Source organism: Siniperca chuatsi, linkage group LG8 (assembly GCF_020085105.1).
Source record: "Siniperca chuatsi isolate FFG_IHB_CAS linkage group LG8, ASM2008510v1, whole genome shotgun sequence".
Taxonomy (NCBI): Eukaryota; Metazoa; Chordata; class Actinopteri; order Centrarchiformes; family Sinipercidae; genus Siniperca; species Siniperca chuatsi.
This window is the reverse complement of record NC_058049.1, coordinates 19,658,546-19,677,224: the sequence shown is the minus strand read 5'-3', so window position 1 is coordinate 19,677,224 and position 18,679 is coordinate 19,658,546. Positions and strand designations below refer to the sequence as shown.

The window sequence follows — 18,679 nt, the reverse complement described above, 5'->3', positions numbered from 1 at the left end:
TAAGCCAAATTGCATTTGGCTTTGTGATGATTCAGCCTGAAACCAATCTGTCCAAGTTTTCAGTCGGGTAATTTAAAAACCGGAAATATGATTTTAAATAGCTAAGTATGGACTGTCCAATCTCGCAATTCTCACAGTGGCACTTCCATCACACATTACGGGGGTGATTCAGGGACATGGTCAGAAGTCTGGCTCTGCGAACTTGTGAAAGATAGAAAATAAGATGATTCATAACACTTGAGATTTCAACTGAGGAACAGCAGCAACAATGGAAAAGGTTACTCAGTCATAGACAGAGTCTAACACATTGTATTGTTTTTTTTCCTTTAGTGACCAGCATGAGGTGATTTGTACAGACAAGTACATGACAAGGTACGTTGTGCATATTTACTGTATCAGTAAAATATAAAGAGTATAGACATGGGTTATACATACATTCGGGGCATCAAAAGCACAAAACTATTACAGTGGTTTAAATATGTAAATGTAAACAGTAAGAGACACGTACAGTTTAAGTAACAATCAGCCTGATATACAGTAATGTTTGATAATTACAGGTAAGAGTAGGTGTCCTGTTTATGTGAATGTGTTTATATGCAAGTGGGAGGGGAGGGGGTGATCCTAGAACGGGGCAGCTCAGTTGGCCTATTTGGATCAACCTAAATAAAGAGAAAAGGAAGAAAAACACTTTTCTCTTCACTTTCTCCCCTCCTTTAACTATTTCCTCTTGCATTGTTATTTATTAGTTTCCCTGTTTCTGTTCCCTCATTAGACACTAATTTAGAAAGAAGAGGAGGGATCACCTTCCTCAGACCCTCAGGAGGGTACAGCCCAATGTAAGTCAGACAATGCTTCTCAGTCAAAAAAAAAAAAAAAAAAAAAAAACCCAAACCCTCCAGAGAGAGCCTGTTCATTGTGGATTAATGTGCCTTTATAAAGTTGTCATGTCTGGTAGAGATTAAGGGGACCTGGTCCTCCCTCCCTCCCCATGCCACACCACATCAGTCTGGCCCAGTGGAGCCCCCTGGTGCCACGAAGGCTGGACCAGAGGAACATGTCACCACAAATCTCTGCAAGAGCCAAGCTGGGAGTCCAATGGTCACATTAGAAGCAACAATAAAATAAACATATTAATGATAATTGTGCAGACAAAAAGAATCAGAAGATCAGAAGAGAACACATAGGCTTGTTATATTAATTCTAAAGGCTGATAATTAGCCACACAAAAGTTAACATCTGGTGTTTCTTGAGATCTGACAAATTGTGTAAGAGTGAGTCTGATGGGAAATACTCAAGTAAAGATAAGGGGATTTTGGTATTACTAGCTTATGGTTTCTGGCTATGAAGAATAAGGTTGATATTTTCCTGTTTGATTACAGTACAGCTGGGGACACAATAGAAGACCTTTGAAATCCAAACTCCTAACTGTCTGTCAGTTATAAATGTCCTCACATTACATTTTTACAAAGAAGGAGAGCGTCTCATGCAGTTACATGTAGCTGCATGTGATAAAATGGAAAAACTACTGTATCTTGCTGACTCTTGACATGTCACTAACATCAGGAGCACAGATTTCATATCTTGACACCGAGCACTGTAAACTCCATTGGCTATTGTCATCGCAATTCCGTTTGGCAGACACTCTTATCCAGAGTGACTTACAATGCTGCTCAGTATTCATGATTAAAAACAACACCATCAGATCAAGTGAAGACAGACATTTGGCAACATTTGTGACCACTCTAGGGATGAATATGGGATCCCCACAACTCACAGGATTTATTCAAGGCATGTGCAGATGCCCAGACATGCTGCAAACATCAGAAATGTCTGATATTAAGCTAAGTCTATGAGTTCAGGGTATTTAAAACCAAATCTATGAGCCCCTGAATCTAACAAATCATTTTTCATACCTGGTACATCCAGTTGACTGTCAGCTCCAATTAGATTGTCAAATCTGGAATAACTGAGATGACTAATCCTTTTTAGTATCTTCAGTTTATGAGTGATGGGATGTTTTGAATTGGGAGTAAAACTTTTCTACAGTGACTCAGAAATAAAGGATGGATGAAAATCAATAGAGAAGCTGTTAACAATATCAAATGAACCGAGCTCAGTCAGAGGCCAGCATACATTCAGTCACTGCTTGAAATTGGACACCAATTCACATTAATTAAATGACAGCCATATCAAACAAATAACTCCTTATATAATTGTTCATTGGTCACCAGATGTCTGCCCGCCCTAACTGCATGTTAGGCAAATTAATTAAATGAACAAATTGAACTGAGCTTTGCTGCTTTTACGGAATGAGTTGACCGGTGCCAACTCCCAAAAGAAGCAACGGCAAAATTACAATCAATAATCTGTAAAAGCACTTTCAAGTCTATAAACAGCATACCAGCTAATACACATTATTCAGTGTCCAATTAAGCAAGTAACATCTGTTAGGCCAGAGAGGAAGCACTGCAATATGGTGACATCATACTGTCTTTTTGACAGTGGAGACTTGAACACTAACAAGAACTGCAATATATCTTCTATCCACCCACACTGAATTTCATGCTGACGTCAGTATATATCCATCAATTGACTGCACCCAGCAGACTTAACCGAAGACCTGTTGTGAACTAATGAAAGGTATATCAACATACTGTGGCCATGACTGAAGCTGTTCAATTAAAAATAAATGAGACACAAAGTTTGCATGTGAACATGTGAATGTCTTTCCTAAGGAGCAATGCTTTGTATCTGTTATCACCACAAGATCAACCTGTATGCTGACAGTTACAACCTTGCATGTTGGAAGTTACACACACAAATATATTAAATATTCACATCCCAGTGCCAAAGACCACCCTTGAGAGACATAGAGACAAGGTTACAATCACCCACTCAAATCAGACCAACTGTTATAATGTGAGAGAAAGTCCATACTTAGGTGACCTAACAACAACTGAGCCATCTCCATCCGCTGTTGAAAACCACAAGATGCAGTTAAACGTTTTGAAAAAAGCTAGTAAGTGGACCTTGGGTCAAGATTTTGTCAAAAAAAATACTCTTAGATGTTTTTGAATTTTTACTCACAGGGGGGAACAGAGTTAATGAAAAAAAAACTATACACATACAGGAAAACTTACTGTACATGAACAAATATACTGTAAAGACAGTGCAAAGACAGATGAGTGAGAGTGGACAGCACTGTCCTGTTTGTTTTCTTGTTTACTCGAGTTGACTACCTGAACTAGCCTGCAGGTATTTTTCCCCCATTTTTGTTATTTCACTTTGTCTTTTTTTCTCCGTTGATTTTTGTTATCATATATATGTGTAAGATCATAAAATTGTGTTTGGTTAGTAAAACCAGTGTTGATTTATCAGAAATTGTTGCTACATTGCTATAGCATCACATAATCACAGGTAGCCACTGGAAAACTGGGCATACTAGCAATTCACAGAGCAGCACTTCATTTCAACATTTTTTTCATTCCAACAGTTGGTTCACAAGTTACTCCCCTAGGCTTGATCAAACATTCACCACTGTCTGTTTTTAAAATGGATTATGACAAGATGTTCTCTCCAAGAGAATGGTACATATTGGATCTAGTTTCCTGCCAACTTTTAACTGAACAAATCCAATACGGGGTATCTAATAATACAGCAAATAGTGCTTACAGTAGTCCAATACTTGAACAAACGTAGTCCACTGAAAACCAGAAGGGGGAAAAGAACTTTACATGTTTACGAGGGCTCTATGGGGTAAGATTTTTAAATAAACAGGAATAAACAGGAAATTATGCTTCAAATGGCTCTTTATTGGCCAGGCAATCATTGTTGGGCCCTCCTCCACCAACTTCTTAATTTTCCGCTTGTTGTGTTTTGATGGCACAGGTCTAGGACATAACTACAGAAAATTTGAGAGTGCTCAAATTCACCATTTGTGACAGCATGGCATCTGAATGATTACAAGTTATTGAGGTTATATTGTAATCACTGATGTGTACCTGTACTTTTAAAATATTGTGACTTTCAAAATTTTGAAAACATTAGTCAATACATGGCATGATTATGATAACTGTTTTAGCTCTGGCTATAAACTGACTGAATGTTCTATAATGCAGACCAAAACGTCCTCGGCCCTACGACTTTTTAAGACTGAAATCTGTGTGATTCCTCCTCTAACTGATTATTTCAAAATGGAAGTCTATTTCACTAATATCACTAAACCTTCATTATTGATTCTGCCTGTAACACAGGATTTTAAATCAGTGGGTAATTAACAAAAACAATGCCAGAGCAGAGCTGCTCTGTACTCGTCTTTTCAAATTCAAGCACCAGTGACAAGAAACTGCAGGTATGAAAACACACTTTCAACATGAATGCATTGTCAGTGGACATTTAAATCCATAGAAGCCATAATCAAGTGCAAGGCGTGCTGTAAAAAAGGGAGTGTCTAGCCTCAATGGTAGCTGTGTTGTCATGATTAATTCTATTGGAGTAAGGACTTGAATGTGTTTTCTGTGAGACTAGTGTTTCTGATGGCCTTGCCAAGAAAATCTGCTGTTTAGCTTTAAGCTTTGAATCCGTAATGTTCAGACCTCATTTCACATCGGGAAATGGTTTGTTTGGGAAAAACAATAACAGAGGGACCTACATAGATCAGAGAGGCTGTTCTCTCAGTGCTACACATTTAGGCTGGATGATAAATGGTTCATGTTTTGTGGGAATCAACTTGCATAACATAACATCAGAATGATTTTTGGTGATGATTTCAGGTACAAGTGGAAGAGAAAGGCGACAAAAAGAAGGCGTCTGATCTGACCTGATCTTTCAGTTTGTTTCTTTACATATCTCTAAGCAAAAGGTGACACAAATGACATTAGTAATGTTGTATAAATAATGAATTATTAACAAGCTTGCTGCAACCCAGCAAATTCTAACCTTACACCACACAACATGCTGTCTGGGCTTGAATGTGCTCTGGGAGTCAGCGCTCTGTTGACTCCTTGCCTAAGGCATCAGTGCCTGGACACATACACATAATTAGGAAAGGTCATTGTGCCTCCTGTCTTGTCAACAAAATCACTTCAAGATGACAAATTCTGGCTCAGCCTGAGCCAGACCTCTCTCAGATACCCTTGCCAATCAAGCGCCAGCAGGGCTGTCTGGGTAGCCTTAGGTGATTTCTAATTATGTCTTTTACATGCCATGCTAAATAAGGGTAAGCATAACAATGAGCCATACATTTAGTTGGAGGTGTGTTTTCTCGTCAAGGTTGAAGTAACAGACAAAAGTCTCATTATCTTGTAACTTTAGACTACACGCTGCTGAAAAAAATGGCCTTGTGAAAATTCAAATCAGATAATTTCTCATTAATAATACAAGAAAATGTTAAAATGTATACAGTTTACTTAACTACCGAGAACACAAAAAATATTTTTAAATGAACAAAAAAATAAGGATTTTATACAATGACCTTAAATTCCTTTCCCACCACACGCTCTGCATACTTTCCATCCAGTCCACTGTATGATGAAGTGGAAGTGGCTTTCATATCGCTCCCTGGTGGCCTTACTAAAGAACTATTAATCTATAGCTCTCCATATTGCATTCGGATCCACTTTCCCCAGCCACCACCTGGCCTGAAGTAAAGGCCAGAAGAGGACCCAAAGGACTGTACACTCTCTTATTATGAGCTGCACCAAGACACCTCTGGGTTTCTAAGCGCTTCCTCTGACAGTGACTGATGGCCAATTAACCATTTGGAGAAGAGTACTGATCACTTGGAGAACAGGAAGGATCTGGAAACATCTCATAACACACCACTATTCTCACTGTACAAAGCGAGAAGCCAGACAGCACATCATGTATACTAAAAACAATCATTACAAAAAGAAAAACAACAGCCTTTTCACACAAATACTTCATCTCAGGCTAGCATACAACAAAACTGTCCACCATATTCTGGTTAACAATAGTCAGCAAAATCATGGCCAAGAGATACTGAGGAAGGAAACTACAGTCAAGTGCCTTTTGGCGTCTACCGGGACATCAACCTCAACCTTCACATGTCCCATGTTCTTTGCTGAGGTGAAATGAATGAAATTTTTTCCCTAGAAAGACAACATAGTGGCATCCAAGGTTCAAGGTCAAAATGGCATGTTCTTTCTCTCCATGATAGTGTAAGAGACAGAGAGTTGACCCAGGGAAAAGAACATTCGATTAGACCCTCCAGGAAAAGACTCAGTGCTCAACTCAACAAGCTCATCCGACTTCTCATTGGTGGCCCTTGGATATATGAGGGTGAGTGCTGGCACAGGATGGTTAGCAGCGACAGAAACACAACAGTAGAGATTGAAGGCAATCTCCCAACTGCTGACACAATGTCAGATACTGTGGCTTTCCATGGATTATGGTCCAGGTGCCCATTGAAACATAGGCTAATCTCATCCCACATCAGAGGTGAAAGGTCAATTTTATGCTACCTAGATAGAAAAGCACAGATAGTGACTATGGTGCACTGCAGGAGGGAAACAGCCCAACTTCAACCCCTAAGCGCTCTCACATAGACCTGAATCATAGAAATGGGGTAATTGAAACAAAAGGGCAGAGTCTGACAGAGATGTAGTGCCTTCGCAGGGCCTCTGCACAGACTGCAGAAAATAACACCTAACTCCTCCCTTCTGCGAGGTTCATCCTCCATGTGTCCTCGGCAACGCCTGTGTCCTTCCTTTACTCCTCAAGATTGCCATTTGCAAATGATAAGCGCAGGGACATAGCCTTCTGAAAGATAAGGCGCCTGGGCATTTGTCACCAAATGGAGCGTGCTCCTCCATTGTTTAAAGCTGACCTGTGTTGACATGCACTGTTTACCTTTTATTCATTTATGCTGAACTATTATCTCTGCCTCCATTAATCACAGTAACTCGAACTGAAGAAATTACATTTTGCAAGACTTGGACAGGAAGAAGATTCATTCAATTCGTCTGTATTCTTTCTTTCAGACAAATTAACATGATGGAAAGTGAAAAATGCAATACATTTGATCAGGTCTATCCTGCAAATAAGCAATTCCAACTCTCTTTTTCATTGTAATTGTCCAATTCAAATTCTGTAAGCAGCATAAAATTCATAACAACCATTTGTACTCCTGTGAAATCATTTTAATTTTTTTCTGATATGTAATTGCCTCATTGTATGATATATTCTGCATTTGTACATCATGCTAATTTGCTGGGTGAGTATCAGCGGTTCAGAAAATAAATAATTTTAAATAAAAATTTCCCCTTCCCCCAGTGCACAAGTCTTCCCGTTGTCTCTGTCATTTGAATACATCTCCCATGACTAGAGGGAACAAAAACTCTTTCTGGTAGTAAATTATCACTTCCCTGTAAAAGACCATAGCCCAGCAAATACATGGCGACGATCATTTGCCATGCATTAGCTAAGGGACAGAAACGAAGTGGTTTTAAATTCCTTTGACCAGAAGGCAATTTCCCCCAATAAATTATGTTAATTTCAGCTTTCGCTCTCCTTATCGCATTCTTTAGTGAGTCAATGAGGAGAGACAAAACTGGCTGTGGGATGACTCACATTAGAATCATGAGAGAAGTCTGGCTAAATAATCCCTTATATTACTGTACTAAGAAATGGGAACTTGCAAATTACTGCATTATGCAATAGATTTCTGGTTGTTGTCATTTAATGGCCATCTCCTTGCATCACCACAAGGTTTACACCCTGTGGAAATTGCTCTGAGGTGACTGTTCACACAAGTAGGAAGGTGCCGGATACCAAATCCCATGCTCCCTCGCTGAACCAGACAACAATTGCTTGGCAACACTCTCATTGGGCAGAGGGAAAAACAAAGACAAATCCAGGATTTTTATTCTCTCCGCATAGATAGCTGGGTTTTTGATTATCTTTTCTTGAGGAAGTAACAAGGGACTAACAACTGGCAACAGACTAACAGGCAAGCTTAAATAAATGGGAAACAACAGAAGCAACAGGAGTTGAAATAATCTGCACACATACACCTAACACACACACAGCAGAAATGCATGTATGCAAATCTTTGTGGAAACACCCTCTCTCTCTCTCTCTCACACACACACACACACACACACACACACACACACACACACACTTCGCATACTGAAAACATCAAGTGGTGTGCACACACAGGCAAAGCAGTACAGTTCTTTGTTCCTAAGGCTGAAAGCATACCTACCCCCTCTGTCCGGCCCGTCAGATCACTCACAACGCAGTGAAAGGGAAAGTGCTCGGTTAGCTCAAATCTAGATTGACAGGCCTACCTTTATTACTGACTGAGTTATGTTTCCCTGCAAAAAAGACAAGTCGGCTTTTGATACAGACGAATGCCGAGTCAGCACCTTGCCTCTCTACAGAGGATAGCTCGACTGATCTCAGCCGAGACTGTCCCAGCCCTGATGTAGAAAGAATTGGCTACCAAATTACCTTCCAATCCATTTCTGGAACTCACTCTGTCCTATAAAAAGTAGTCTGTGAGCTGTGATGGGAGCATATAAGAACGCTTGTACTGACCTAATATATGATACAGAGTGACAGACTGAAACAGGGAGAGGGGGTCTGCCTAGAAATATGATACAGAAGACAAAAGAATAAAACACATTTTACCTATACCCCTGTATTAATTTTAATAACTGGCTCGTTGCCATTCAGGGTCACAGTAGGGCTGGGAGCCTATCCCAGCATGCATTGAGTGAAAGGCTGGGAAACACCCCAGACTGAGGTCCAGTCGATCACAGAGCGAACAAAGCAACAGACAAACAGTATCACACCTGTGAGAATTTAGAGTCTTAAAATTGACATAAAGCTGCAGGTCTTTGGACTGTGGCAGGAAACCAGAGCAACCAAAGGAAACCCATATGAACACGAGAAGAACGAGCAACCTCCACACAGAACCAAGGCACAGAGTAACTTCTTGCTGTGAAGGAACAGTGGCCAACCACTGAACCACCACTATACCCATATAACCCAGCAACCCAATCAAAATACATCAGTATCAACATGCATCATAAAATGACTTGTAAATACCACCGCACTGCTACTTACTTAGCTTGATATATGAGGTCCCTGGAGCATGACTGTTTATTTAATCCTAATATATTCATAATTATACACTAATTAATGCAAGAGAAAAGCCCTCTTAATTCATCATCTCAGTGTCCTGAAGCAAGAGACACAATTACACCAACTTTAACATGTTTGCCTTCTGTCCAAAGCAAGGTTAACAGTTTGGAAACAAGCAGAGCGAACGAATGATGTGTGAAATTCTCTGTTGTGGATACTCACCAGCAGCTTCCAGCTGTGTGGCATTGTGAGGATGATATTTAGCATCAGGGAGAGTGACTAAACAAAGTGTTAAAATAGTCAAATGGCTGCACCATGAAATGGTGCATTACAGGCTACACAATTGATCAGATCACTGCTTCGACTGGCTTGATTGTGCACTATGCAGTAACCTGTAACATTAAGGGTCAGGGGCCAGCACTCTGTTTAGGTTGGATTGTCATAATAATTTATGACATCCACACAAGTATTATTGTTACATACTATTATTATAAGGCTATTTGATCTTTGAAATGACAAATCTAATTGAGTTAAAAATGACATCTGAAACGACATCATAGGCTATCTGACAAATGGCTTATTTGTAGCTGCTGAGGGAAATTTATCTCCAGCCAGAGTAGTACTTCAGCTCACCCCACTGTTAGTGATTGTTTTGTACATCAAAGCACATTTGCATGCAATCGGGAGTGTCTGGCCAAGAAGCTACATCATAAAATGTAACTCATCAGTGCGAGTAGGTCGTCTACCAACTCCGTAAAGCTGTCACCATACTGCAAATGCAGCAGGAATGAGTCCTGGCCGGAGAGAAACGTGGAGTTGAATGATCCTGTTTGCAGCCAGCAGCAGCAAGAGGTTAGATGGATGACTAGAGGCTCTGGATATACGGTTTGCTCAGTCCGCTCTGTAGCTACATAGCTCAAAGACTTAACAACAAAATGATTTGCGAGGTGATGTTCTTATATTGAAATTAGACTCGCAAAAATGCTGTGAAGGTTGTTTATGTGACAGTATGAAAGGAGCGCAATGTTACTGAGCACTGCATTTCTTTTCGTTCACGGGCCCGGCTGTTAAAACAGCTCTTAAAGTGCAGGTTTGCTCATAGTCCTTCCAAGCAGGTAGCCCGAACTTCCCTTACAGTCACGACCGTGGGGATAAAATGCATGCTATAGACTTCACGGCGCTGCTTAAGATAGATATTTAGCAACATAAGAAAGCTGGGCAATGATAGACATTTGTGTCAAGTTTTAACCTTGGTAGACATGTTTGAGGCAACATACTCTCTCCCGTGTAACCTTGAAGGTGCAGGCTAATTGATATAGTGCTAGCAAATTATAGAACAATAACGACTGCCAACAACGTGCTCTGTCACGCGCGGCTACATTTCGGCAAAAAATAAATAAATAAATAAAAAAAACGCCAGCAAACTTGACACGTGCATCCTTTCTATTCTATGTACTTACTGTGCTTTTCCCCGACACAAATATTTAACAGCATAATTAACCAAAAGCACAAACGATATACTGAAACTCACCAGTGCAGGTGAAGCCAGCGAAGACGAGCCAGAGCACAAGGAGCGTAGCGCTGAGCCTACAGCGGACAAAGGGGCCCAGAAGTAAGGGCATCTTCGTGTTTTTCATCACCTAACTTTCAAAAGGCAGGGAGCAGAGAAGAAACACTGGCACACTGGGGTTTTTAAGGTCCGAAGAGTGTCCTCTGTAGCACTTAACGCCTTTTTCACAACGCCCAAGTCTCTTCCTCAACACATATCCTCCTGCCGTGCCGTGGTCATCAGCATCCCAATTGTGTGTCTTCGTTGCTCAGAACAACGCATCACAGGTGTGGTAAATAAACTGCTGCCTTGCTCACCGCCACGGGTTCACTGTACTGTATTTCTCCAAAGCCGCTATCCGTTCACAACTCTCCCTCTCTCACTGAGCCGAGGAGGGGGGCAGTTTCTGTTGTTTCTTGTCACTTTGCAGCCTTCGCGCGAAAGATTACCTTCTCCAAATGCAAAAATTGTAAGACTTGGCATCAGAGAAGGAACATCTGCTTGCACAGCAATGCTGGAGTGTCGAGAGTCTGGGAAGGTAGGCTATATGCTGCGATGAGCGGAGCAGCAAAACCAGGAGCGGACTCTACGTGCTCGCTGGGAATGGAGCGTCCTCAGCGCGCCCTGCTGTTATATTCTTTTTCTTAGGCAAACATTTACATATCTTGAATAAACATAACTAACCACATATTGGCAATGCACGACAGAATGGAAATTATTTCATCTGTATCCATGCAAGTGTGCTTTTCATATCTTCTGCCTCACATGAAAATGATGGATATGACATTCAGTCCTGTATGATAGGAATCAGATCGCTGCTTTGCATACAAATCCACACAGATCACATCTGCATGTCATTGAGTTTTAGTTAAATGTGCCTCTGGTTTGTCTTGAGGTTTTGTGTGTCTGCTGCAGTACATCAGTGACGGCCAAACACAGATGAAGAAGCATGAGGATTAGCACTCCCATGAGAGTGTACACCTGTCAGCAAACTCAGACCAGGATGTGACTTATGTTCCAGATAGCTTTTCCTCATTTTCTGGGGGTGTCAGTAGAGTGATTTTCAGACTGTTCAGCCATGCCTTTTTACAACGCTACCAGAATCGACAGCAGATTATTAATACACGGGGGGGGGGTTGTGTCTTTGTTTATCCATTTCTCCACTCCCACATACTAGTCAGCAGAATAATAAGTGGAAGCACAGAACTGGACCACTGTCTTAGCAGCTAATTATGGGGCTCATGTAGATGGATGATTCCTCAGATAGAGCTCAGCTATTATACACACTCATTAAGCCTCCTCTCCATCCAGCATCCCTTGCTAAAGGTCAAAGTCACAGTCAGAATGACAGTACAAAGCGCAGACACACGCACGCATACATGCAGAAACACACAACCCCACAGTCATATAGTTTTACAATCATATCCTGATGGGCACACTGTGAATGTGACGGGTAAGTTAAAAGGCGGACACACAACAGCTAAATGCAAGAGAATGACTCAGCCTTGGTCACTTGTGAGGTTGCTTGTAATGATCTCTCATTCTGCTAATCTGCTCTGTGTCCTATCAGGCAGTGCAAGCTGGAGAGTGTCTCTTCCAGTCACAGTATGTGATCCTTTTTTTCTGAAAACAGCATCCAGGCTACATGCATTTCAAATGAGGATCTGAGAATATGTATATATATAAATGCATATTATCCTCTTACAGGGAGGGAGCTGAGCTTCAGCTGTTTTTAAAGGAATTATTAGAGTGTGTTTTCTGTGTCAAAGCAGGGCTCAACCTCTTCCACAACCTTTTCTTTCACTGATTCCTCCGGGTCCAGCATCCTGCCCCCTTTGCTCCCTCAATCAGACTATAATGAACAATCACAGCTCTTTGGGGAGTTGACACATACAGTTGTTCATCGATTTGTGGTGTTGTAATTAATTTTCTCTCCGTCACTGGCTTGAGTTACAATATCCTGAGACCTGAAGCAGCTTGTTCTCCTGCAATCAATCACGAACCCAAGACAGAACCACCTTTGCTCTTGTATCATCTTAAATTATTCACAGCAGCTATGATCCAAAGAGACCAGACTCAGTGACCGATGCGTATTAAGAAAACATGAGGCTCATTTGTATGTTACTGATTGTTGCAATGTTTGTTGTTCCGGGGTCCTTCCATAAACTGTGCAATTACACTTGCGACATATGCAACCTATAAAGACAACTGATTCGCCTGGTCGATAAGCATCGATCCAACGAAGGTGTCCAGCATGAAATTAATATTATTTATTATTTACAAACAACACAGAAGGTCCCTTGAGGAGGATGCAGTGCAGGCTCTGACTGTCTGCATTCCAGCACAGACTTGTGGAGAGAGAGAGAGAGAGAGAGAGAGAGAGAGTGGGTGTATCAACTTCCATCATGACCACAGTTTCACAGCCTATTGTTTTGTTTATATCAAATTAAACTGCAATGCTACTCCAGAGAGATATAATTGACCACAGTCTTAGATTAAATGACTGTAAAGATCTTAATAAGCCATCAGCGGATTGCATATTACATTGCAAACCACTTATGAGGATACAGTCCAATGAGAATGAAATTGAGGTTCAGATTTGCATGCCACAGCATTTTAGCCATTAATTACAATGCAAAATGACTGTATGATGATCAATAGTCTTATCAATTTAATTAAATATTATTGATATGGGCTTAGGAAAATTAATTAGGAGCCAAACAAATCTCTGTAATGTTGGAAGAGAAGGCATTACTTTAACATCAAAACATCTCCAGTAGGTCCTCCACTGAATTATAGATTATAACGGATAAGGGACCCCCATCCTTCACTCTGTAAAATTACACTAAATATATATGCCATGAAACAAATGTTAAAGCACATGCTATCTATAAGTACTATAAAAGCCATCATCATCACTACATTAGAAATACACATGGGCTTTTACTCCAGATCATTGTATCTGTAGCTCTCAATACACTGGATTGGCTATGCATAGCTGTGACTTTGTTTAATTAAATGATGTCACACAAGTGGAGATAAAATAGCCTTAGTGTGATCTCACCACATCTTGTGCAGTTGAGTGAGGAGCAAAACCAAATGAGAGTGAGAGATGGAGTGTTTAAAAAACAGAGGAAGAAAGTTAAGGGGGGGTGGGGGGATGAAGGCGCCCACTGAAGGTCTCTCATTTCAGCAGCACAGACTGCTGATGAAGCTGAACTTCCAATATCCCACTACTTCAGCTCTGATGATTTCTCAATTTTACAGATATGGCCTGAGAATGTGATTTGATGAAAATGTAAAATGGGATAACCACCAAATCATATGAAATGGGCAGCATTTTATTCCACGACTATAAATCAAAAGCAGACACTAAAAATTAAAGTTGATTTTGCGTGTTTGATTCAAAGCACAACTATCCTGACTTGGACGAAGAAAGGGTGTCCTGTCTTACCCTTAAATTAAGATTTTCTTTCATGCAGATTCTTCACATTCCTTGTAAGTTCAAGAGCTTGACTGTTGAAAGAAGCCCAGGCAATGAGTGTGGCACTCCAAGAGTTTTTTCGAAAGGGAATTCAAACAATTTATTCATAGAATGTGTTTCCATCCCAAATACATTCCCCTAATCTAAAACACTGCATGAGTGTTTGGAAATATATGATGATTTCATTTTCTCCCAGTTTCAGGGTCATAAATAAATTTGCATTCTGTCAGCAAAATGGACTAACTGACTTGTAATTCATCAAACCCGCTGCTTAGCGCTTAAACAGTTCAACACATGGTAAGCTGAATTTTTTTCTCACAGAATTGCCTCACAGCTGTGTGCTCTAATAGGTGAGGAGGAAGAGAAAGGATCGCTTACATTTTAAAGACCTCATTAAACAATAAAATAAACAAGACAAATGAACTCCGTGAATGACACATTTCCATGGGGGCTTTAATTCTGAAGAGATGCATTTTCACAATGAATACATTTTGTTTACCATTTTGAATGTAAATGTAAAGAAAGCCTAAAGAAAAATGAACTCTTTAGGTATCTAATCACGTGTGATTGAGGTGTGATTTGCTCAGTAAAGAGTCAGTATAAAAACAGCATCTGCATTCTTTTCCCTCTTTGAATGGTATCCTATTAATTCAAAATCCCATATGCCTGACAAAGAATAATATTATGACTTTACTGGAATGAACTTGAAAACATGAATATGCTGTTTGATATACCTCTTCACCAGACAATGGGTGACAGTAAAAAGTGTCAAGCCAAACCATTTTTTCCCACAAGTTTTTTTTTCATTATTCTCAAAAAAAAAAAAAGGTTTCCTGAAATATGCTTCCTGGACTGACATTCTCTTGTTGTTTTGAATGTCACATTGTCTAAGCGTGCATAGGAGAGGAGACTTTGAATGATGTTGAATGTTTTATGACTCCCTGCTTTTGTGTCAGTCTTTCCCAGTGCTGCTCCGAGACTCTGCAAGGAGAACCTCATCTACCACTGCTGGATCTGACAGCGTAGGAGTAAGACATAGGCTAGCCACAGTTAACATTAGTGGAGCTTCATTTCAAAATGCCATCCATGCATCAACCCAGGGAAAATGTTACCTGAAATGTGTTACTAAAGATCAATCTTTTAAAAAAAAGAATACATGTTTTACTTCAAAATGCTGCATATGGATTCTTGGCTGAAAACTAAGCATTTCACAGACTGTCCCTTAGAGTCCCATAATACTTTCTTCTTGTTTAATATTCCTAACATACATTTAGCCAATTTCCCATCAACCATGAAGTCTTCAAATGTCTTCTCTTGTCTGATCAACAGTCCAAAACCAGACGATAAACAGTTTCCTTTGATTTAAAACAGAGAAAAGCAGCAAATCATCAGAGCGGAGAAGCTGCCACCAGAGAATGGTTGTTTTTTTCTGTTGAAAAATAAGTTCTATTATAAATATGATATATTGCTTCACATAAACTTCCCAACTGTATATTAAGTAGTTAAAATTAGCTGCAACATTAAAATGCTGCTTAGTGCATCAGTGATAATAAACTAATGATATCCAAAAATATAATGACATTGACTGAGGCCATTCTGCCACCATAATGAGTACTTTTGATACTTTAAGTATGTTTATCTGCCAATACGTGTATACTTTTAAAGTAACATTTCAAATTCAGGAGTATTTTTACACTGTTTTATTGCTGCTATAACTGAAGTAAAGGACCACGATAGTTTTAACTACTGTAATGTAAATTTACATAACCTTTCCTGGAGCAGTAAACAAAAAGGTTAGATGTCTTTTCACATGGGCATTTGCAATTATGTCGGTTTTTCAGAGGAATCTTAAGATTGCTGATAACTTCAACGATATCTGGTAATATGTATGTGATATGGTCCTTTCACACCAGTAATCATTTTGTAACATTTTACACATTTCTAAAAATCCAGGGTGTCACTTTTTAAATTCATTTTCAAATCCAATGAACCATTTAATTAACACCAGAGATGTACAAACACGCCTGCCTTCATGTTCCACCCTCAAAAAAATATCTGGGGGAGAATGTCATTTATACAAGACAGATAGATAGATTACACTTCTACAAATAACACATATTAAAAAAAAGTGCAAACAGATGAAAACAGATGTGACAAATAAAATACATAATTTTGGTTCACATTTAAAAGTAATGAACCGTCAGTGATTGTGCTCCAGTGACTCAAACTATCCGCTTTACATGGATAAAAGTGTCATGTAACAAGAATAAATGAGACATGTATTTGTCACATCACAACTCAATATTCTTTTTGACATTTGACATGCAAATAGATATAGTTACTATGTTAATGGAATGAATGGATTTTTCTGTCACACAACCCACCCAGTTCAATGACACTTTAATTAACGATTTTTTTTTTTTGAGCGTGTAGGTATAAGCAAGCTCTCAGTTAGATTTATGCTGCAATTACAGTATATTCCAGCAGAAATGCATTTCTTGGAAACCCAGTTCAACATATTTTGACATCGCCTTAATGTGATCCATTTCTGCCTCTGACTGCATACATCCAAAGGGAGTTTCAAAATAAACAGAGGCCAGTGGACAATGCATGTATGTGTTTAAATCTTTATTTTGCCTCTCAGCGTCTGTTTGTGAGACGTCCAATCTTTTTGTCTGAGCACATTCTTGGAGAGATGTCAGAATGGTATTGACAGAGACCAATCGGGAGGCGAGTGCACACATTGTTCACTCTGCACACATCCTGCTCATTCAATTCTGGGAAATTGCTCTGCCTCAAAAAAAGGTTGTCATTATTTTGTCACTCAGCATCCCAGGTGACATTTACAGCAAATAACGCCAGAGAAACGCCACAGAGAAAATATGAAGTCATGTTTTCAACTAAAGAAAAAATGTTGAGGGAACCAAAATAATTGTCTCTAATATGATGTATGTAGCATAACTGATACACTTAAATGAAAATATAAAAAAACCTCTGCACTATGAAAGATGTCACTTGAATGAAATGTTCATCTTTTCGTTAGCTTAGTTCTCTGTAGGGTAAATATTTAGGTCATTTGACCTATTCAACAAAATTATTTCCATTTCCTCTTTTCACACACAAACCACATGTTTTCAAGGCATTGCTGTGGTGTGAAACCCTGTATGGAGGATGTTCTCAAGACCATGTGATTATTTTTATCCTATGTGGCAAGTTTTACAGGTGCTATTAACTCTGTATGGATGATGTCTTTCATAGAACAACCACAGAGTCCTGTTCTGTACCTGCCAAAATGACAGATGGCTGCATTACTGATCAAGCCCATTCAAAAAAAATAAAAAATAATGCAGCCTTGAGTTTGATGCAGGATAGTGGTGAAGGGTAAAAGAGAGCTTACCTGACTTCTTCTTCTTCTGTTATCTACACACACACACACACACATACACACACACACACACACACACACACATACACACACTTCTTTTACAAGGTTATATTTTGAAGAAGATATTTATACAGTTTGTATCCACAGCTCCAAGATGTGAATATACACATGAATTAAATTGTTGTGAATATTATCACAGAAGGTGAAAATGCCTCACATCCCACCTAATATTGACATTGGTAGATTTCTAGCTGAGATAATGAGTTCCTGTGCGCTATTACAAACTGAATACAGCACTCACAACTCTTAAACTGAACGCATCATGTTAGAATCTTATTGGCAATTGGAAACATTGACCCCAGCTTAAGAGCTTAACCACATGGTCCAGGTCAACAGGCATCGATGTTACAGGCCTCATTCATTAAAGGAAATACTTGAGCCTCCTTTTGGGGCAAGTCTCTGCCAGTGCTGAACCCTTGAGTCCCGTGCATGTCACTGTAGTAAATGGCAGTTCTGCTGATTAAGCCATTTCAAAAGCACATTCTTGAGTTGGATGATGGATAATAATTCTGATCTTTTACATGCCCTCATACACAATTTGGAGGGCAAATGAAATACATCATGATGCCTTTTTTGTTGTTTTATAGAGCACATTGTGAGTGCAATGAGACACTAAATATAACATTTTGTAAATGTAGATGGAAAACTGAAATACCAGCAAAATTAACCTTAATGTTACAAGCTCAAAAACATACTCAGCACAGTCTTATCACTTCATTCATGACTTTTCTTAATTTTGTGAGAATTGCTTATGAACATGATTTTGAACTGATAACATGTTTCAGACATCCGCTACAGAAAATGACACATTACTTCTATTTGGGGTGTCACAGACCCCAAAACATAGTTAAATACAATGAGTTTTCAAATGATTGGTGTTGACAGTAGTTTTTATGCAGCTCTACCCCTCCCAAATCCCAAATATGTATTTGAAATTCTCTTTCTGTTTTATAACAGTTTGTTCATAAGCGGTCTAACAGCAAGTGACCTCAAACATGCTTAGGTAATGTCACTTCAATACTAACTAGATATTGGATTTTACATAAGTAAAGTATTAAGTAAAAAAGAAAAGAATATATTCGTTGAAAAA

At 39.4% G+C, this 18,679-nt stretch overlaps 1 protein-coding gene across 4 annotated transcripts in view; it reads right to left on the bottom strand.

The window, feature by feature from the left end:
- The window catches only part of unc5a (unc-5 netrin receptor A), a 131,173-nt gene extending 119,898 nt beyond the window's left edge, over positions 1-11,275 (bottom strand). For 2 of the 4 annotated variants that reach the window (XM_044206276.1, XM_044206277.1), the window contains exon 1: positions 10,643-11,274. In XM_044206276.1, coding sequence (XP_044062211.1) covers positions 10,643-10,748 — 106 coding nt within the window. In that variant the 5' untranslated portion in view covers positions 10,749-11,274. Of the gene's footprint in view, positions 1-10,642 lie in introns of all 4 variants that reach the window. The other 2 variants (XM_044206275.1, XM_044206279.1) reach the window with 2 other exon arrangements.
- Between the last annotated feature and the right edge of the window lie 7,404 nt (positions 11,276-18,679).